General features: G+C 38.0%; 2 protein-coding genes and 2 long non-coding RNA genes across 4 annotated transcripts; 3 read left to right on the forward strand and 1 right to left on the reverse strand.

Moving 5' to 3' along the window:
- Positions 1–2232: 2232 nt before the first annotated feature.
- On the reverse strand, positions 2233–4632 carry LOC110899348. The gene is made up of 6 exons (XR_002570168.2): positions 4264–4632; positions 4044–4154; positions 3623–3789; positions 2755–2846; positions 2586–2678; positions 2233–2496 (listed from the first exon to the last, which is right to left on the reverse strand). It is a non-coding gene; the product is annotated as an uncharacterized LOC110899348 (long non-coding RNA).
- Positions 4633–16041: 11409 nt separating this feature from the next.
- Positions 16042–16521, forward strand: LOC110901728 (probable serine/threonine-protein kinase PBL25). Its single transcript, XM_022148522.1, has one exon. The coding sequence runs from the start codon at positions 16042–16044 to the stop codon at positions 16519–16521; it is 480 nt and encodes a 159-aa protein (XP_022004214.1).
- An 81-nt stretch (positions 16522–16602) lies between these two features.
- Positions 16603–17116, forward strand: LOC118479404 (receptor-like protein kinase FERONIA). Its single transcript, XM_035982367.1, has 2 exons — positions 16603–16917; positions 17024–17116. Exons 1-2 carry the CDS (start codon positions 16603–16605, stop codon positions 17114–17116), a joined length of 408 nt encoding a protein of 135 aa, XP_035838260.1.
- Positions 17117–17392: 276 nt separating this feature from the next.
- On the forward strand, positions 17393–18019 carry LOC118485962. The gene is made up of 3 exons (XR_004877780.1): positions 17393–17448; positions 17647–17753; positions 17874–18019. It is a non-coding gene; the product is annotated as an uncharacterized LOC118485962 (long non-coding RNA).
- Positions 18020–18634: the final 615 nt, after the last annotated feature.

The raw sequence follows: 18634 nt of genomic DNA on the forward strand, positions 1-18634 counted from the left end.
AACATCTACGTTTGGTTCTCGAACTACTCCAGGGGAATCAACTCTATGCCAAGTTCTCCAAGTGTGAATTCTGGCTAGAGGAGGTTCAGTTTCTGGGTCACATCGTACATAGTCAAGGTATTCATGTCGATCCCGCGAAGATTGAAGCAGTTAAGAGCTGGATTACACCTAAGAACCCGTCTGAAGTCCGTTCTTTTCTCAGATTAGCGGGCTATTATCGACGATTCATCGAAGGATTCTCAAAGATCGTTGTGTCGCTTACCGCTCTCACGCATAAAGACAAGCCTTTTGTTTGGGGAACTGAACAAGAGTCTGCTTTCCAAACCCTCAAGCACATGCTTTGCAATGCTCCTGTTCTCACATTGCCTGACGGAAACGACGGTTTCATTGTCTATTGTGATGCTTCCAACCTTGGTCTTGGTTGTGTTCTTATGCAACGGGACAAGGTCATAGTTACGCGTCTCAACAACTCAAAATTCACGAGAAGAACTATACAACCCATGATCTCGAGCTAGGCGCGGTTGTTTTTACGTTAAAGATTTGGCGACACTACCTATATGGTACCAAGTGTACGATCTTCACCGATCATAGGAGCATGGCTCATATCTTTGATCAGAAAGAACTTAATATGCGTCAACGCCGATGGGTAGAACTTCTCAACGATTACGACTGTGAGATTCGTTATCACCCAGGCAAGGAAAATGTTGTTGCCGACGCGCTCAGCAGACGGAGTTATTTGCTCAGCATCCGTAATACTCAAGCCCAACACGATCTCGAAACCCTCATCCGCGAAGCCCAGCATGCCTGTTTTAATGAACGCACCTTGAAGAAGGAGAGGATCTACCATGATGGAGCCCAACTTGTGAGTAAATCAAATGAGATTTTCCATTTCCTGGACCGAATTTGGATCCCTAAGCGGACCGAATTGCGAAAGATCTTGATGGACGAAGCCCATAAATCCCGGTATTCCATTCATCCTGGTGCCGATAAAATGTACCAGGACCTTCGCTACAAGTACTGGTGGCCGAGCATGAAAAGGGATATCGATCTCTACGTTGGGAAGTGCCTGACTTGTGCATGGGTCAAGGCTACATCAAAAACTAGATACAGCCACACTAAAAAACTGTGACCATACGCCTATGGCCACATATTTTTTTTCCAACTCAAGTGTGACCAAAGGTCGAGTCATCATAGGTATCATACAGCCACATTCACATATGTGTGGTCGTAGCTCATAAACGTGTGGCTAAAGGGTCTTGCTAGGATCAAGCATTTTGTCTAATTTTGTCCAATATTTGTGGCTTAAGGGTTGTAACGGCCACATGAATTTACTATAAGTGTGGCCATTTCTATTATAGTCACTGAAAAGTTTGTTTGGTCACATTAATTTAAAAAAAAAACGTGACAAAAAGTTTGTTGTAATCAAGCAAATGGTCAATTAAGTGTGGCTAAATGGTATTAACGATCACACGAATTTACTGTAAGTGTGGTTGTTTCTATTATATAGCCACATGGATTTACAAGTCTAGTCAATTCTATTATATAGTCACTAAAAAGTTTGTTTTAGTCACATTAACTAAAAAAGAATTGTGGCAAAAAGGTTGTTGTAATTAAGCAAATGGTCCATTAACTATGGTTATATGATATCATTGGCCACATGAATTTACGGTAAATGTGTTTGTTTCTATTGTATAGTCACTAAAACGTTTATTTTAGCCACGTTAATTTAATAGAATTGTGGCAAAAAGGTTGTTGTAATCAAGCAAATGGTCTATTAAGTGTGGCTAAATGGTATCAATGGTCACATTCATTTACTGTACGTGTAGTCATTTTTGTTATATAGTCACAAAAATTTACTGTAAGTGTGTCTGTTTATATTATATAATCACTAAAAAGTTTGTTTTAACCACATCAATTTAAAAAAATTGTGGCAAAAAGGTTATTATAATCAAGCAAGTGGTTCATTAAGTGTGGCTAAATGGTATTAACGGCCACAATAATTTACTGTAAGTGTTGTCGTTTCTATTATAGTCATATGAATTTAATACAAATGTGACCATTTCTATTATATAGTCACATGGATTTATACTTTAAGAGTGGCTATTTTATAACATTTGGTCACACATTGATTTTGGTTCTATGGCAACTTTTAAGCAATTAACCATTTTGATTTATTTTTATTTTGTAAAATAAAAACAACATTAAACATGAGAAACACAAAAACTATAGGTATTAACAATAATAAAACCATATCCATAATATCATACATAAGTTTTTAACAATAAGCCAAATTCATACATAAGTTTTCAATTTGAATATTAAAGACAAAAACTTCTAATCCAAAAAAGCTATCAACAAAAGTTGCAAAGGGATATGAGTGTACACATAAGCTAAGATCTATTCCTATGCTGTGGTATGAAAGTATCTGTCTTTTATGAACAGAACTAGGACTCCATCTGATGAGCAAGCAGCTGCAAGTGATGAAATCATTGTGACCTGTTTACAAATCATAATACAAATTCACAATTTTAAGTTCAAATTTTCTACAAAAACCATCTCTTGCATAAGAAAGAAAAAGACTGTACCTTGGCAAAGTGAGCATGCATTAAGCATGCTTGAGGATAGCTAGCCTTTCTAACCAAAGGAAAGAATGCTATTAAATTACCACTTCTGCATCTCTAAAAGAAGAAAACAAGAAATAGACAATGAGATGTCTTTAACAATATACATGTAATTATGAAATATTAGACAAACCTAGCTACATATTGAGCAAACAGAACTTGTGCAGCTTGTCGTATGCCAGGTGTCATCTTGGCAAGATCGAGTGAGAGCTCTGAAGCTTCAACCTACAATGATTTCCACTATTAAAAGACCATATGCTAAAAGAGAAAGTAGTACAGCCATGTTAGCACTTGGCAGATAGCTTATGTTGTATTATGTTAGACGCTTTGACCCGTTATCTTTAGTACAGTTTTCTTGTTTTATATTACACGCTTGACCCATTAAAGAGAACAAAATATCAGCCTGAATTCACTTGCCACCTTTACATTATATGATGTCACTAAACTTTACTATTTGGAACATAACAGATACTGGGAAATTTAATATGCTAGTTTGACTACAAAAATACAATGAAATTGATGCTACTATACTGGAGTATTTTCCTCCTGTGATATCTATAGATGGAAAAAGAGGGATTATCTATAGACTCGCTAAACTTGGTTCATATGGCCCTTAAACTAGGAAACATTACTTTCGCTATTTAATCCTACATCAATTAGTGGATGCCCCCACAGAACCCTCATATACAACTCTGTACATGCATATTATATTCTTAAAACTTGATCATGTTATATAACTTATGAATTTTGTAAAATTACTTGTATAAATGTACTTTTAAATGTTTTAAACAAATTTAGGGGCATTTTCCAAACCAAGTTCACAGCAATTTTAAATACCCTTTATAAAGTGTAAATATTATATTCCCTACATAAGAAATCATATCTTCCCAGTTATGGACCTCAAAAACAACCCATTTGACACTTCAAAACACAAATGTGGAGCCTAAGAAAGATGCGTTGTCTGAAAGAAAAAATAAATACTAGATTAACAAAAAGTTTACCAACTAGAAACCGAGGTTGCTTTTTTTAGGACGGTTTAGAGACTAAACATCTTTTGCGGTAGCTTGAAGGGTAAAATCCGCATCTGATAGCTGCACTTTTTCAAGTGCAGATCTTAAATGTTCCATTCTTACTTCTGATACATCAATGTTCTCCAGAAGCTTGTATACTAGAAAAAAAGGTACACAACATCAGTGAAACGTAATTACATTTGCCAACATAATAATATTCCCAACCAGTAGTACTTTATTTGCCAACAAAACCCATATATCAGCAACTTTATAGAACATGTATGCATATACCAAAGACATTGACTGATGACAAACCAGGAAAATCAAAAGATTGTGTTATATAAAATTTGGTTAAAGCATTTTATCGAGCAGTTAATGTGTATCTTTAAACCTTACATTTTTAAACAACTACCTTAATCACAGAGACGGCCGTAAAAACGACATCAGACGTTGGTTCAGGGGACGACGGCTATAGCAACGAGGCTAGTGTGCGATGGTGGAAAACAAGTTCTGAAACCGGAACCTATCAGAGAAAGTATAATGATTCGAAGCCACATTAATACTTAACTAAACAAAATGAGCTAACATATATATTAATCTAGGGTTATAAAATTGGCGTCGTTGTATCATACCTCTTGTGTTATCTAGGGTTTTCCGTACACCACCAAGAGCCGCCAGCAAACACCTTCACCCACGCCCAATGCCTCACCTCCTCTAACCTCCTCAACGAACACCACAGTTCACCCCGATATCGCCGTCAATCTCCTACGCTCCACCACCGGCAGCATCCGACCACGACCACCATTCTGCCGATTGTTTATTAAGGTAGAGAGAGCGGGGCGAGGGGATTGCTTGTTGAGGCTGTTAATGCTCAAAATTTAGGGTTTGTGTGTATTTGAATCCAAAAGACTAGAGTGAAAGGGATGGAGAATGTGTGTGTGGCAGATTAATGCTGTGTTTTAGAGATCCACTTAAGAGGGGGAGGGGAGGGGAGGAAAAATGGGGTTTTTTTTGCCTGAAGACATGGAGGGGAGGGGAGGGATGGAAGAGAGATTTTTAACTCGGGAACACACCCTAAATACACAAGAGGAAAATTGAAATTTTCAATTTTGATAGGAGGGAATTAAATAAAACAATTATTTATTTTAACTAAACTTTGATTATTCATAATAACAAGGTTTATCATAGTTGTCGCATTGCGACGAACTTCTTTTCTTAGTTAGTCTTTGTTTACATGTGTTTTGAAATCACTACGAGCGTGTTGTGGATTGAACTGCTGAAAGAGATGAGCAAATGGTACTAGGTACCAGTACTGAATTTCCGGAACCAAAATATCTTAAGTACTAATTCGGTACCGACTTTTGGTGTTCCTGTTACCAATCCGGCACCCTTTTGGCGTTTTCTGTACCAGGCTGGTGTCGTTTTTTACCTTCATGTACCGGTACCGAACAGGGTCGTACCGGTATTTTCGATACTAGTACCGGTTGACACCAACCTTATCCCAACCTGTGAACAAAAAAAACATTAAGATATGTACGATCTATGATTAACCATTGTGATCCATTAAGGCCCAATATGATCCATTAAGATATGTACGATCTATGATTGACCATTGTGATCTATTAAGGCCTAATATGGTTCGTCCAGACTAGTATCATCTACTACTATTCATTGTGACCCATTAAGGTAGGGGTGTTCATCGAATCGAATATCGAATTTTCGAATTATTCGAATCGAATTGTTCGAATAATTTTTATTTTTCCTTGAATTCGTATTCGATTCGAATTCGATTAAAACCTATCGAATTCGAATCAAATTCGTATTCGAATAAAAAACCCAATTCGTATTCGATTAAAATTTCAAATTCGAATCGAATTCGAATAAATTCGATTTAATTCAGATTCTTTAAAACATGTAAAAACTATAAAAATGAAACATAAATTTTAAAGCAGACATAAAACACGATATCACATTAAAAAGTTTCAAATAAAGTACCACAAGTCTAAAATTCAAAATGAGAAGCCGAGAATAATCACTCCACAATATAAGTTAATATTTTTACGTTTAGAAATCTATTGATAGATTTGTTAATTAGGTTTTACTTATGGGTCATGTAATGGGTAATTTTAATACTTGGAAAAAATTTAGAAAATAATTTATAGTATAGCTTAATAAAAGTTATATATTTATTATATATAAAAATAATAAATAAAAATGTATAATTTTATTCGAATTTCGAATCGAATCGAATTTGAAATTATAAATTCGTATTCGATTCGAATTCGATTTACTTGACTCGAATTGAATCGAATTCGAATGCGAATTCTTATAATCGAAACGAATTATTGATAATCGAATCGAATTTAAACGAATTTCGAATTTTTCGAATTCGAAACGAATCCTGAACACCCCTACATTAAGGCCTAGTATGGTCTATTAAGATGTCTATGATCTATTATTGTCCATTGTAATCCATTAAGGCCTAATATGGTCCATTTATGATTGTCCATTGTGATCCATTAAAACCTAATATGGTCGATTAAGATGTATATGATCTACTATTGTCCATTATGATCCACTATGTCCCGATATGGTCTACTAAGACATGAATGATCTGTTATTTGCCATTGTGATCCATTTAGGCCCAATATGGTCAACTAAGACATATATGATCTACCATTGTTTATTGAGATCCATTAAGGCCCAATATGGTCCACTAAGACATGTATGATCAACCGTTGTCCATTGTGATCCATTAAGGCCCAATATGGTCTGTTAAGACGTATGATACACTGTTAGACCTTGTGATCCATCTAGGCCCACTATGGCCTGTTAACACATATTATCTAATATCACCCATTGTGACCCAATAAAACCTAATATGGTCTATTTAGACATATAAGATCTCTTATTGTCCATCGTGACCCATTAAGGCTCAATATGATTCATTAACACATATATGGTCCACTATTTGTCATTGTGATACATTAAGATCCAATATGTTCCATTAACACACATATGATCTACAATCATTCATTGTGATCCATTAAGACCCTATATGGTCAATTAAGAAATGTATGATCTACTATTGTTCATTGTGGTCAATTAAAGCCCAATATGGTTCATTAAAACATATATGATTCACTATTGGCCGCTGTGATCTATTAAGGCTAAATATGGTCCATTAAAACATATATGATTATAGATCGAGATACGCTTGGTACCGAACCTACCGACACCGAAAATCGCAAAATATGGGTACCGGTACCGAAAATATTCGCTATAGTACTGCACAATACCGATATTTGAAAGTAAAATACGATAAAAAAACCGGTACCGTACCGAACTGAAAGTACAAGCACCAAGAACTTTAAAAAGTTGGTACTGAATTGGTACCGAAAACATTTCGGTACGAGAAATTCAGTACTGGTACTAATATACATATATTAAATACGTATATAACGTAACTAATATGCATACATTAACATATTTTTAAAATGAAAACGAGTAGTAACAAATACGGTTTAGAATATATAGAATTAATTAATAGTTTGAATTTTTAAATATGTAGTAAGATTTGTTTTTGTTCTTTTTAATATTAATAAATGTAATTTTTTAAATGAGATTATTTTAGGGGGAAATATAAATTTTAGGATGAAATATTTTTTTGGGGGGGGGGGGGAATTTTAGGGTGAAATATTTTTGAGGGAAGTTTAAATTTTAGGATGAAATTATTTGGAGGGAACTTTTAAAGATGTTGTTAATTTAACATTTTTTTAAAAGGCTAATTTTTTTAATCCCCTGTCGTCTATAGGACTTGAATCCAAGACCTTACCCTTCCCAACCTAGATGTTTTTAAAGGCTTTGCCTTTGCAAATGGACCACCACCCCATTGGTTGTTAGTTTAGTTTAACATTTGGTCACACATTTTTTGCATGACATTTGATATCATTTCGTCACGCAAAATAAACAAATGTTTGTAAGTCACATGAAATTTTGTAATTTTAAGTGTGATCATTGTCTAATCTTTTGTCATACAAAATAATATATGTGGCCATATGTATTAGGTTTTAGTCACATTATCAAGCATATATTGTGGTCATAAATCCCATTTGGCTACACTATTCTAATGTGGCTGAATCTTCTTAACGTGTGACTAAAGGTTTCGAATACATTTGTTTTCAGTCACATGAAACTAATATTATGGTCATAGATCACATTTGGCCACATTTTTTAACATGGCTAATGAATGTCACACTTTTTTTGTAAAGTGTGGCTAAATGTTTTGAACACATGTGTTACTAGTCACATAAAAACAAATAATGTGGTTGTATATCACATTTAGCCACACCTTGCAAGTGTGGCTAATAAATGTCACATTTATTTTCATAAAGTGTGGCTAATGTGTCAAATGCATGTGTTTTTGGTCACATGAAAAAAAAAATGTGGCCATAGATCACATTTGGCCACACAATTCGAGTTGTGGCTAATAAATGTCACATTATTTTCTAAAAGTGTGGCCAAAGTTTCTGAACTGCTATACAATTGTCACATTAATAATAAAATGTGTGGCTAAAGGTGTTTTAAAATGTTATGAGTGACCTTTAGACACACATTTTTTCAAATGTGTGGCTTGGCTGTTTTGCCAAAAGTGTGGCCGTAGCCCATTTTTCACGTAGTGAATTACTCGAACAACCCCCAATCTCTATGTGGAAGTGAGAGAGTATAGCTATGGACTTCATTACAAAGCTTCCGCACACGTCATCAGGTTACGACATCATTTGGGTTGTTGTTGACCGTTTGACTAAATCTGCCCACTTTTTGCCAATATGGGAAGACTACAAGGTAGAACGATTAGCCCGAATCTACACCGACAAGATCATTTGTAATCATGGTACGCCTCGCAACATCATCTCTGACCTTGACGCTCGGTTTACCTCACGACTGTGGGAAACGTTTCAAGCTACTCTTGGTACTACGCTTAACCTGAGTACCGCATTCCATCCTTAAACCGACGGCCAGACTGAAAGGACGATCCGTACTCTTGAAGACATGCTCCGTTCGTGTGTCATAGACTTCGGTGGTAATTGGGATAAATACCTGCCGTTAGTCGAATTCTCGTATAACAACAGTTATCAATCCAGCATTCAGATGGCATCATTCGAGGCTTTATATGGAAGAAGATGTCGGTCGCCTATTGTATGGCACGAGATCGGTCACTCGCAATTAACCGGTCCTGAGCTATTGCAAGAAACGACTGACAAAGTCCTCCAAATTTGAGACAACTTGTTGAAAGCTCGAAGTCGATAGAAAAGTTACGCCGATAGACGACGCAAGCCCCTTGAATTTGACGTTGGCGACTACGTACTCCTAAAGTATCACCTTGGAAGGGTGTGGTCCGATTCGGCAAGAAAGGGAAACTAGCGCCTCGATATGTTGGACCTTTTAAGATTCTGGAAAGGATCGGAAAAGTCGCCTACAGACTCAAACTACCAGAGGAACTCAGTAATGTCCACCCGACTTTCCACGTGTCAAACCTTCGAAAGTGCCTGGCTGAGCATGATTTAATTGTACCTCTCGATGACCTCCAAATAAACGAAACACTACACTTCGTGGAGAAGCCCGTCGAAATCATGGATCGCCAAACCAAGCAGCTCAGACGCTCACGCATTCCTATCGTGAAAGTCCGATGGGAGGGCAAGCGAGGCGCAGAGTTCACTTGGGAACTCGAAAGCGACATGAGGGCGAAGTACCCGCAGTTGTTTGTTACGGCTTCGACCTAATTCCGGGACGAAATTCCCTCAACTAGGGGAGGCTGTAACACCCCGTGTTTCGAAGTCAAAGTCAAGATTGAAGTCAAAGGAAGAAAAGATTGCTAATTGCAATCTGTCTCTCCTTGCTCAGTTCCTGTTTTGACTTCTTTGACTTATAGTTAGTCTATTTTATGTTTTACGTTAGTTGTATTATGTGGAGTAATTGTTAATAATCGCAGTAATCAATGAATATTTATCGCTACGAATCGCTATACGACTGTAAACAATAGGAAGTAACAATGCGATAAAGTCAATTAAACGCTAATCGAACTAATCTAATCAACATCGCGCTCGCAACTCGAATTACGCATTTTGGTGATTGTTATACGTGGGTGTGTACCTTACGTGTTACTTGTGCATGTTTATTTATGTTATGTGTGGTAATCAATCGAAATGCAATCGAACTCAATCGCAATCGAATCGCAAACGCTAAACGAATACGAAATAAGGATGATTGTATGTTGATATAGAATGATAATTAGTGGAGAAGAGATAGCGCGAGATATGAGTAGTTGGGATTAAAAGTAATTTGACTAGGAAACTCTATCGCATCCGCATCGCTCGCAATCAAAATCGAAATATAAAAAATCGTCGCACCGAACACTCGAACCAGATGCCGGCCGACCGGATTGCCATCCGACCGGGCTGCCATCGGGCCGAGGTACCATCCGACCGGGCTGTCACCCGGGCGAGGTGCCATCCGACCGGCCAACCCTTTCCTCTTTTGGAACTCTATAAATACCTCCTGTCCCTTTCATTCTTTCCACTTTTGGCAACTCTCTGACTGAACAGCACGCTCTCCTCACTTTTCTTCCGATTTCTCTCGATTCCGGTAAGATCTCGTCCTAAATCTTATACTTCCTTAATCTACACGCACTCCTACACCTTTCCATCTTTCGAAACTTAACTTTTAACCGAGAAATCACTAGATTTGAGGTGTTCTAGGATGATGTTATCATGGTGTTCTTGAGAACTTCATGTTTTGGCTTCAATCCACCAAGAACAACTTGGATCTAACCGATTTCCACACAAATAAACAAAGATCTTGCATAGATCTAAACACATTCATGGTGAAGAGAAGGATTGAAAGATGGTTTCTAACTTTCTTTCAACTCTTTTACACTCAATGCACTCAAAACCGATAGAATCGGACCTTGTTCTAGTCTTCTACTCATTCTTAGTGTTGTGCTAGTTCAAGATCTGGATTCTATTCACGAGGCCACCGATTTCGGGTTAACCAAGGACAACCGTCTTGAACCGGTTATCTGGCCGAGCTAGGGTGATTCCTGTTGACAGGATCACTTGGGTCAAGATGGGGATCTGTTGATTAGCACGTTATCAAAACGTCTCGATAAATCGACAAACAATCAAAACGACCAAGTGAAAGACGACCAGAACTGAGAGCTATCCGACCGGACTACTGTCCGAACAGACAGCCATCCGAGCGACCGGCCATCCGAACGAGTTACCCCTTGGGTCCCACAATTAACCAACTTTATCCGAAGTCTGAGTGTTGAACGAATTGTTGTCCGATCAGACTACCATCCGACTGAATTACCATTCGGATCATGAGATACTTGGACTTTAATACTTAAACGATTTTCGAACATGTTCGATGCACTAAGAATGCCACCCAACCGGACTGCTGTCCGATCGAGTGACAACCTGCTGCGAACTTGTTCTCACTGAAGTGTCAACCTATCGGATTGTTGTCCGATCGGGCGACCGTCCGATCGACCGACCTGAAAGGTAGAGATACTTCAATGTTTTCAAAATGCTACAACAAAAACTTTAAAAGTCAAGCCATCAGACACAAACACATCCTTCTCAAAGGAAGAAACAATCCACTCGAACAGCTATCCGACCGGACTACCGTCCGACCGGACCACTGTCCGAACGGATTACCATCCGCACGACCGGCTGTCCGATCGGATTACCATCCGATCGAACTGTTGTCCGACTCACTTGTACTTTGCATTATTTTACGCGACTCTTATCGTTATGCTATCAATCTAATCAGGCTAACCCTACTCTCAAGCGCTCCCTTCAATCCATCATCCGCTGTGAGTATACTCGATCCCTTTTAGCTTTCTCACTTTTGGGTGTTACATACGTTACTTATACAAAATCACAATTGAACACACTACGCAATACTTCAACGCTAACCGATACCGCATGTTATACGTGACTTAATGAATGCTTGTTTGTTATGTTTACACATGGAAAGATGTCTACCTTCCTTAGCAACGATAGTACTATAGTTTGGACCCAGCACCCGTTCACACGGGGGTTGTTAAGGACAATTATTTGCATGGATTACAGTGGTGATCATGTATTACGAACTGCCTTGGGCAGTCAACCCGCAATCATTGGTATCGATAGGTTCATGTCGATAACTAACATGCTTCGTTCTACTCAGTGTACGTGCTGGTTATGCGTAAACTATTTCGAACTCTATATGCTAATATCAAACTTGTATACTCGCCTTTACACTATGTGTATTGACTTTTATTTTAACATATGTGACAAGTGCTTAAGGTGTCTATTTGGTTGGAAATCAAGGCTAGGAAAGAGTCTTAGTAACCAACAAATAGTTGTCTGTACTATTGAAACCTGAGTTGTCGAAACAGAACAATTTGCCTAGATTTGTCTGTAATAATTTGTTTACCTTTTGAGACATGGTATGGGACATGTTACTTTAAATTGATTGGTAATGATAATTGTTATGGAAACTTCTGGACAATCTGTTTCGCTCAGTGCTACGCCCCGATGTTTCCGCCATCGGTTGGGGTGTGACATCTCTACCCTTCAGGTCGATCGATCGAACGGTCGCTCGATCGGATAGCGATCCGACTGGTAGGACACTTAGTGAGAACAAGTTCATAGAATGATTGTCAATCGATCGGACATCAATCCGATCGGGTGGCAATCCGTTAGTTACTGATGATCTTTGAAAATTATTAAGCGTCGAAGTCTCAAAAGTCAAATGATCGGATGGTCATTCGATCGGATGGCTATCCGATCGGACGGCAATCCGTTCGATGTTTAGACCTTTGAAAGTTGAAGAAAAAGTTTAAGCGTGGAACCAGTACAAGCCGATCAGGTAGTCGTTCGATCGGATGGCTACCCGATCGGGTGGCAATCCGTCCCAACGAAACTGATCGTCTTGAACCTTATTACTTTTGAAAGTTTTGCAGTTTGCTCGAGATAATATGACAACGTGCTAGACAACAGAAACCCCATCAGGACCCAAGGTATCCGATCAAACAGGAATCACCCAAATCCGATTAGTTTACTGGTTCGTGACGTTCGTTCATGTTTAGCCCGAAATCGGTTGTCTCTTTGACAGAAACCAGATCTTGAACCAACACATCACTAAGAAAGAGTAGAAGGTCTGTACAAGCTCCGATTCCATCGGTTTTGAGTGCATTGAGTGTAAAAGAGTTGAAAGAAAGTTAGAAAACCATATTTCAATCCTTTTAACCATGAATATGTGTAGATCTATGTGAAAACATTGATTAATCATGTGGAAATCCCTCAGATCTGAGTTGTTCTTGGTGGAATGAGGCCAAAACTTGAAGTTCATAAGAACTCCATGATGACATCATCCTTGAACACCTCAAATCCACTGATTTCATGGTTAAAAGTTAAGATTCAAAAGAGAGAATGATGAAGAAGTGTGTGTAGATCATAGAAGTACAAGATTTCGGTTGGAAACTTTCAAGAATCGTGAGAAATCAAGAGAAAGAAGGCTTGAGTGCAGCTGGTCGAGTGAGAGAGCTGTCACATCACAAATGATGTGACAGAGGGGTATTTATAGGTTGCCAAAAAGGGAAAGTGCAAGGGTGTCGAATAGCATTTCGATCGGATGGCTACCCGATCGGATGGTCATCTGATTGGTTGGCCATTCGATCGGTTGGCCAGTCGATCGAGGTGGTTTGGTGAGTTGAGTTTCGGCGTTCCGTTTCGCGTGTTGAGTGTTGCGAGTCTCGATTAAGCGATGCGACAGATTAATAATAAGCATACAAATACTATATCTAACATACAATCACTATAAATAACTTGCGTTTAGCGTTTGCGATTAAGTTGCGTTATGATAGAGTTGCGATTGCGTTTCGATTAATCACCACAAACATAAAGTGAACATGCACAAGTAACACGTAAGTAACACACACACACATAAAACAATATTCAGAATCTATCAATCAAGGCGCGAATGCGAATGCGATTGCGATGCGATTAGCGATAAAGCGACAAAACATACGATAAACATCGATTAAATCTTGATTATCAATAAATACTCCACATAATACAACAAAAGCGATTAAAATAAAAGATTTAATTACAAGTCAAAGAAGTCAAATCAGTAATTAAGCAAGGAGTGATAGATCGCAATTAGCAATCTTTTCTTCCTTTGACTTCAATCTTGACTTTGACTTTGACTTTCATAACACAGGGTGTTACAATGGTTTGCCTGGTATGATCGGGAGCTTGGATTGCATGCATTGGCGTTGGGATAACTGCCCGACCGCATGCGAGGTCAACACACACGGGGTGACCAAAAGGGACTTACTGTTATTCTTTAGGCGGTTGCCTCACAGGACCTTTGAGTTTGGTCGGCTTACTTTGGCGTGGTCGGGTCATGCAATGATATAAATGTTTTTGAAGAATCTCCGTTGTTAGAGGACTGGATTTCTGGCAGAGCTCCAAAAGCGTCTTTTTACGCAAACTGAAACTACTACCCTCATGGATATTATTTGTGCAACAGAATTTATCTTAGGTATTCGATTGCCGTGAAGACGTTTAGTGATCCTATCGATGAAAAAGGAGCTCACTTTAAAAAGGTTTAAAAGTCTTCATGAAAAGACATTGAGATATACTTTGGGGTTCTTAAACAACGATGACACTATTTGAGAAATCCTTGTCGTGCATGGACCAAGCAAAAAATGAGAGATGCTATGTACGCTTGTATAGTCATGCACAACATGATTTTGGAAGATGAAGGAAATGCGATATGCCAGAATTATGTACCGGAAGCCGTTCAGGAGGAGCATCCGCATGCGTCAATGGAAGAAAGAGTAAATAATGCACGAGAATTGTGTTACGAACTGTACCATTCCGCGTTAACGGTTGATTTGGTACAACACGCATGGTCTATTCGGTATATCCCACATGAGGGTGAGGAAGAAACGGAGGACGGGGAAGACGAAGTTGGCGAGGATGAAGAAAACGAAGACGAAAATTAATGTATTTTATTTTTTTACTTTAACCCTTTTTTATTTTTTTTATTTTTAATATTGTAATTTTTTTTATTTAATGAAGTATTATTAGTTTTTAATTTAAAAAAAATCAATAATTGTGTAATGATTGGTTGGGGCATTATTAGGCATTATCTCATTATGTCTGTTTTGTAAAAACGCCCAATAATGCTCCCTTACTGACTGGACTGTCACATGGCAGAAAACACCTAAAGGTGGGGACATTATTGCTCAAACCACTACGCATGATCTAACCAATAGAGAACTGGAGATGGTACAAGTTGTAAGAACATGATTGTGCTACAAGCTAGTCAAAAAGCCATTACCTAGATATTCTCAAAAAGATAAAGATTAAAGAGGTTTTGTCCGGCTTGCGGCTTTGGTTTGTCCAGGATTTTTGGATTTTAGTTTTTAATCTTGGGTTTTTAAAAAAACTAATATTAAGCATCCCCGCGTTGCGGTGGTGGCGAATACCAATGCCACACTACTACTAGCGACCATCAACACTGAAGTTGCAGCATGTTAATATGAAGAAATTAAACCGAAACATAAAACATATAAAAATAACTAAGTCGATCTACATCTCTTTGTAAGGTAAATATCTTACGAGCCATATGATTTGGCCAACACCAAATAACCACTTCTTTCATGGCATACGCCCGTGCGAACGCCATGTCCGTAAAACTGCATATTGCATTAGTTTGTCAGTAATGTTTGTTTTGACTACCAAATGAATTATATTGTTTGAAAATTAAAAATTAAAAATTAAAAAAAGGAATATAATTTAATTGTCTCAATAGTATAAAAAACCATCGATGTATGATATGGCAGATCAATTTCGTTATAGTCCCAACTCCATATTTGATTTCCTTGGCACTGTAACGAAATTGATTCGACTAACTTCTATTTCAAAACTGAAAAAAAAAATTGAACTATGATCACACAAAACCCTATTAATTCAATTTATGGTACCGAAAACTGACTGAGTAAAAATATAAACCGAATATCCTAGCGATTATAGTGGTATTCTACTAGTAAATTAGTAATGCATAAATACCGAAACCGAAAATCCTAAAAAAAAAGCTCATCCCTGTATTCCACTCAGGCATCTGCCAGTATTCGTCGTATAAATTGACGGGTGGATCAGTGGCCCATAGCTACTGTGTGAATCGACGGGTGGGTCAGGTGGCACTTTGGTCTCTCTTTCCACCACATTAGTATTTAGTAGCATTTTCAAGCTCCACATTGTTTCATCTTTGTAATTTCTCCTTTGCTATACTAAAATCTCAGAATCATACCATGTCTTTCATGAAAGATTTTGATCACCTTAAAGATTCAAATGAAAGATGTAGTATCAGCTACCAATAATTTTGATTCCACCAAACTGATTGGCTGTGGTGGATTTGGGAAGGTGTATAAAGGGGAACTCTCTTCCCCGAACGGACGAACCACAGTTGCTTTTAAGAAGTTAGATCGTAGACAAGGACAAGGGAACATTGAGTTTTGGAAGGAGGTCATGATGCTTTCCAAATATAAACATGAAAATCTTATCTCACTCTTGCACATTTGCATCGAAGGTGATGAGACGATCCTCGTGTATGAGTATGCTTCTCGTGGTAGCCTCGATAGATATCTAACCGATGCTAGTACTCTCACTTGGATCCGACGCCTGAAGATATGTGTCGGAGCTGTGCGTGGGTTACATTTCTTACATGATCTCGAAGAGACGCAACAAAGAGTTCTTCATCGAGACATCAAAAGCGCAAACATTCTTTTGGACGAGAATTGGACGGCTAAAGTATCTGATTTTGGGCTGTAAAAAGTTGGCCCCGCTAACCAAGTTCACACATATCTTATTTCCCATGGTGTTGGCACACCTGGGTATTGTGATCCGTTATATATGGAAATGGGTTTCCTATCAAAGGAGTCTGATGTGTACTCTTTTGGAGTAGTGTTGTTTGAAATTTTGTGTGGGAGATTATGCTATGAGTATCATAATCATGAGTTGACTAAAATTTTAGTGCCAGAGTGGAGACGTTGCTACGATGAAAATAGGTTAGATGAGATTATTCTTCCTGGTCTGAAAGAACAAATGCATCCAGGTTCTTTGAAATCATTTTCGGCCATTGCCTACCAATGTGTGATGAGAGATCATGAAGAGCGGCCGACAATGGGTGAGGTCGTAGAAGAACTTGAGTTTTCACTCGAACAACAAGTAATTTTAGTTTCCTTTTGTTTTTAAGCTTCCAATGTTACAAGTCTTAACACCATTTCTGTTAGAACTATATTTAAACTTAATTATGCTTATGTATAAGTATTAGATGATACATATTCGGTTTAGTATGATAACTTATGTAATTTGGGGTGATAAGCGGGCAATTCAAATAACTGCCGGAACAGTTATTCCCGCCTAATGGAACTGCCAAAATGCACCATATATATTTGATTACCGGTTTCATTTTCCGGTATCAAGACAATCTTTCACACAGAATTGTTCATTCAATCCTTTCATATTCTGCATACTCTTGTTTGTCATTATATTTTCTGCACACTTCCATATCCGAAATCATGACCATTGATTCGAACAAACCTAAACCTTCCGCTGCAAATGATCATGTTTCCCAACAATTTCTTGAATGTTGACATAAAACATATATGCAGGAGAATTTTGAAAACCTTGGAAAGGGAATGGATTACTCTCAACCAGCGCCCATTAGCTATGCGAATGATTCTTACGCTTCAGAAGGTAATTTGATGTAGTCATTATTCTTAAAACTGGCGTGTAAATTAAAAACCTTAACTAAGGACATAAAAAGTGTTGACAGGCTGGAAAGTATACAAACGTTACCGTTGATTCGTTACACAGCCCGGATGACCCTATATTAACTAGCCATGGGTTTTAACTTTGTTATAGTTGCTAACATACTGTATTTTTTACTTGAAGATGGCCCAGGAGTTGAGGGTTTGCAGATAATGGGGAATGCAAAACCAGGAGGTAAACTTTTAGCCGTTGGATATCCTGTGCGTGGAACCTCACTATGCATGTTTCAGGTAGAGAAGCTTCTAGATGCAAATTTGCAGCTAAAATGTTTATTAATCCGTTAGATTATGAAAAGATCGATATAACATTTATTTGTTTGCTTCTTAGTCAATGGGTTCGTCACACTGAAGACGACGGTTGGGCCAGTTCGGAGGAGTACTTCGAGGGTATGTCTTTAAAGGCTCTCAACTATGCCATAAACTTATCTGACTGCTAATTGATTTCCTTAAATGCCATAAAAATTTCCTTAATGGATTTTTTTTTGTGTTTGCAAGGGGTGAAGTGGTAGATCTTGGAATATCTTATCTTAAATGTAATATATGTCTCTTGATTCATAAAATTTCTATATGACACAGGAGATGTTGGTATCATCGTCATCGGAAACCCAGGACCAATCGGAACGGATGGTATTGTGACCACATACACAATCGTTCTCAAACAACCCACAACATTCACAGTATTTCATGATGGATTGAACGAAAATCAGATTTGCAAAAGATAACTAACCGAATTGAACTTGAATGATAACTAGAACTTGAATATGATAACTTGTAAACACACGTTCGAATACAAAAACTAACTGACAACGAACAGGGATGTTGGCAGCGGCTTTATAGGAACGAATGGGTATGTTTCCAAGAGTCACGTTGTTTCAAATTGAAAAGAGATGACGTTTCATGAATAACCGCCCATTCGGTTATTTCCTTTGGAGACATACCGGTTCGCAAACCTTGGCCCAAATCCCTTGTTCTAACCGCTAACTAATGGACTGGACATAAGACTTCTGTTCGACCCATACATGTGGCCTACGGCCCAAATAATAAAACATAAACATAACCATTGTTTGACCCATAATAACTAAACAAATAAAATATAAACATCACCGGCCCGA

This window comes from Helianthus annuus, chromosome 13 (assembly GCF_002127325.2).
Source record: "Helianthus annuus cultivar XRQ/B chromosome 13, HanXRQr2.0-SUNRISE, whole genome shotgun sequence".
Classification (NCBI taxonomy): Eukaryota; Viridiplantae; Streptophyta; class Magnoliopsida; order Asterales; family Asteraceae; genus Helianthus; species Helianthus annuus.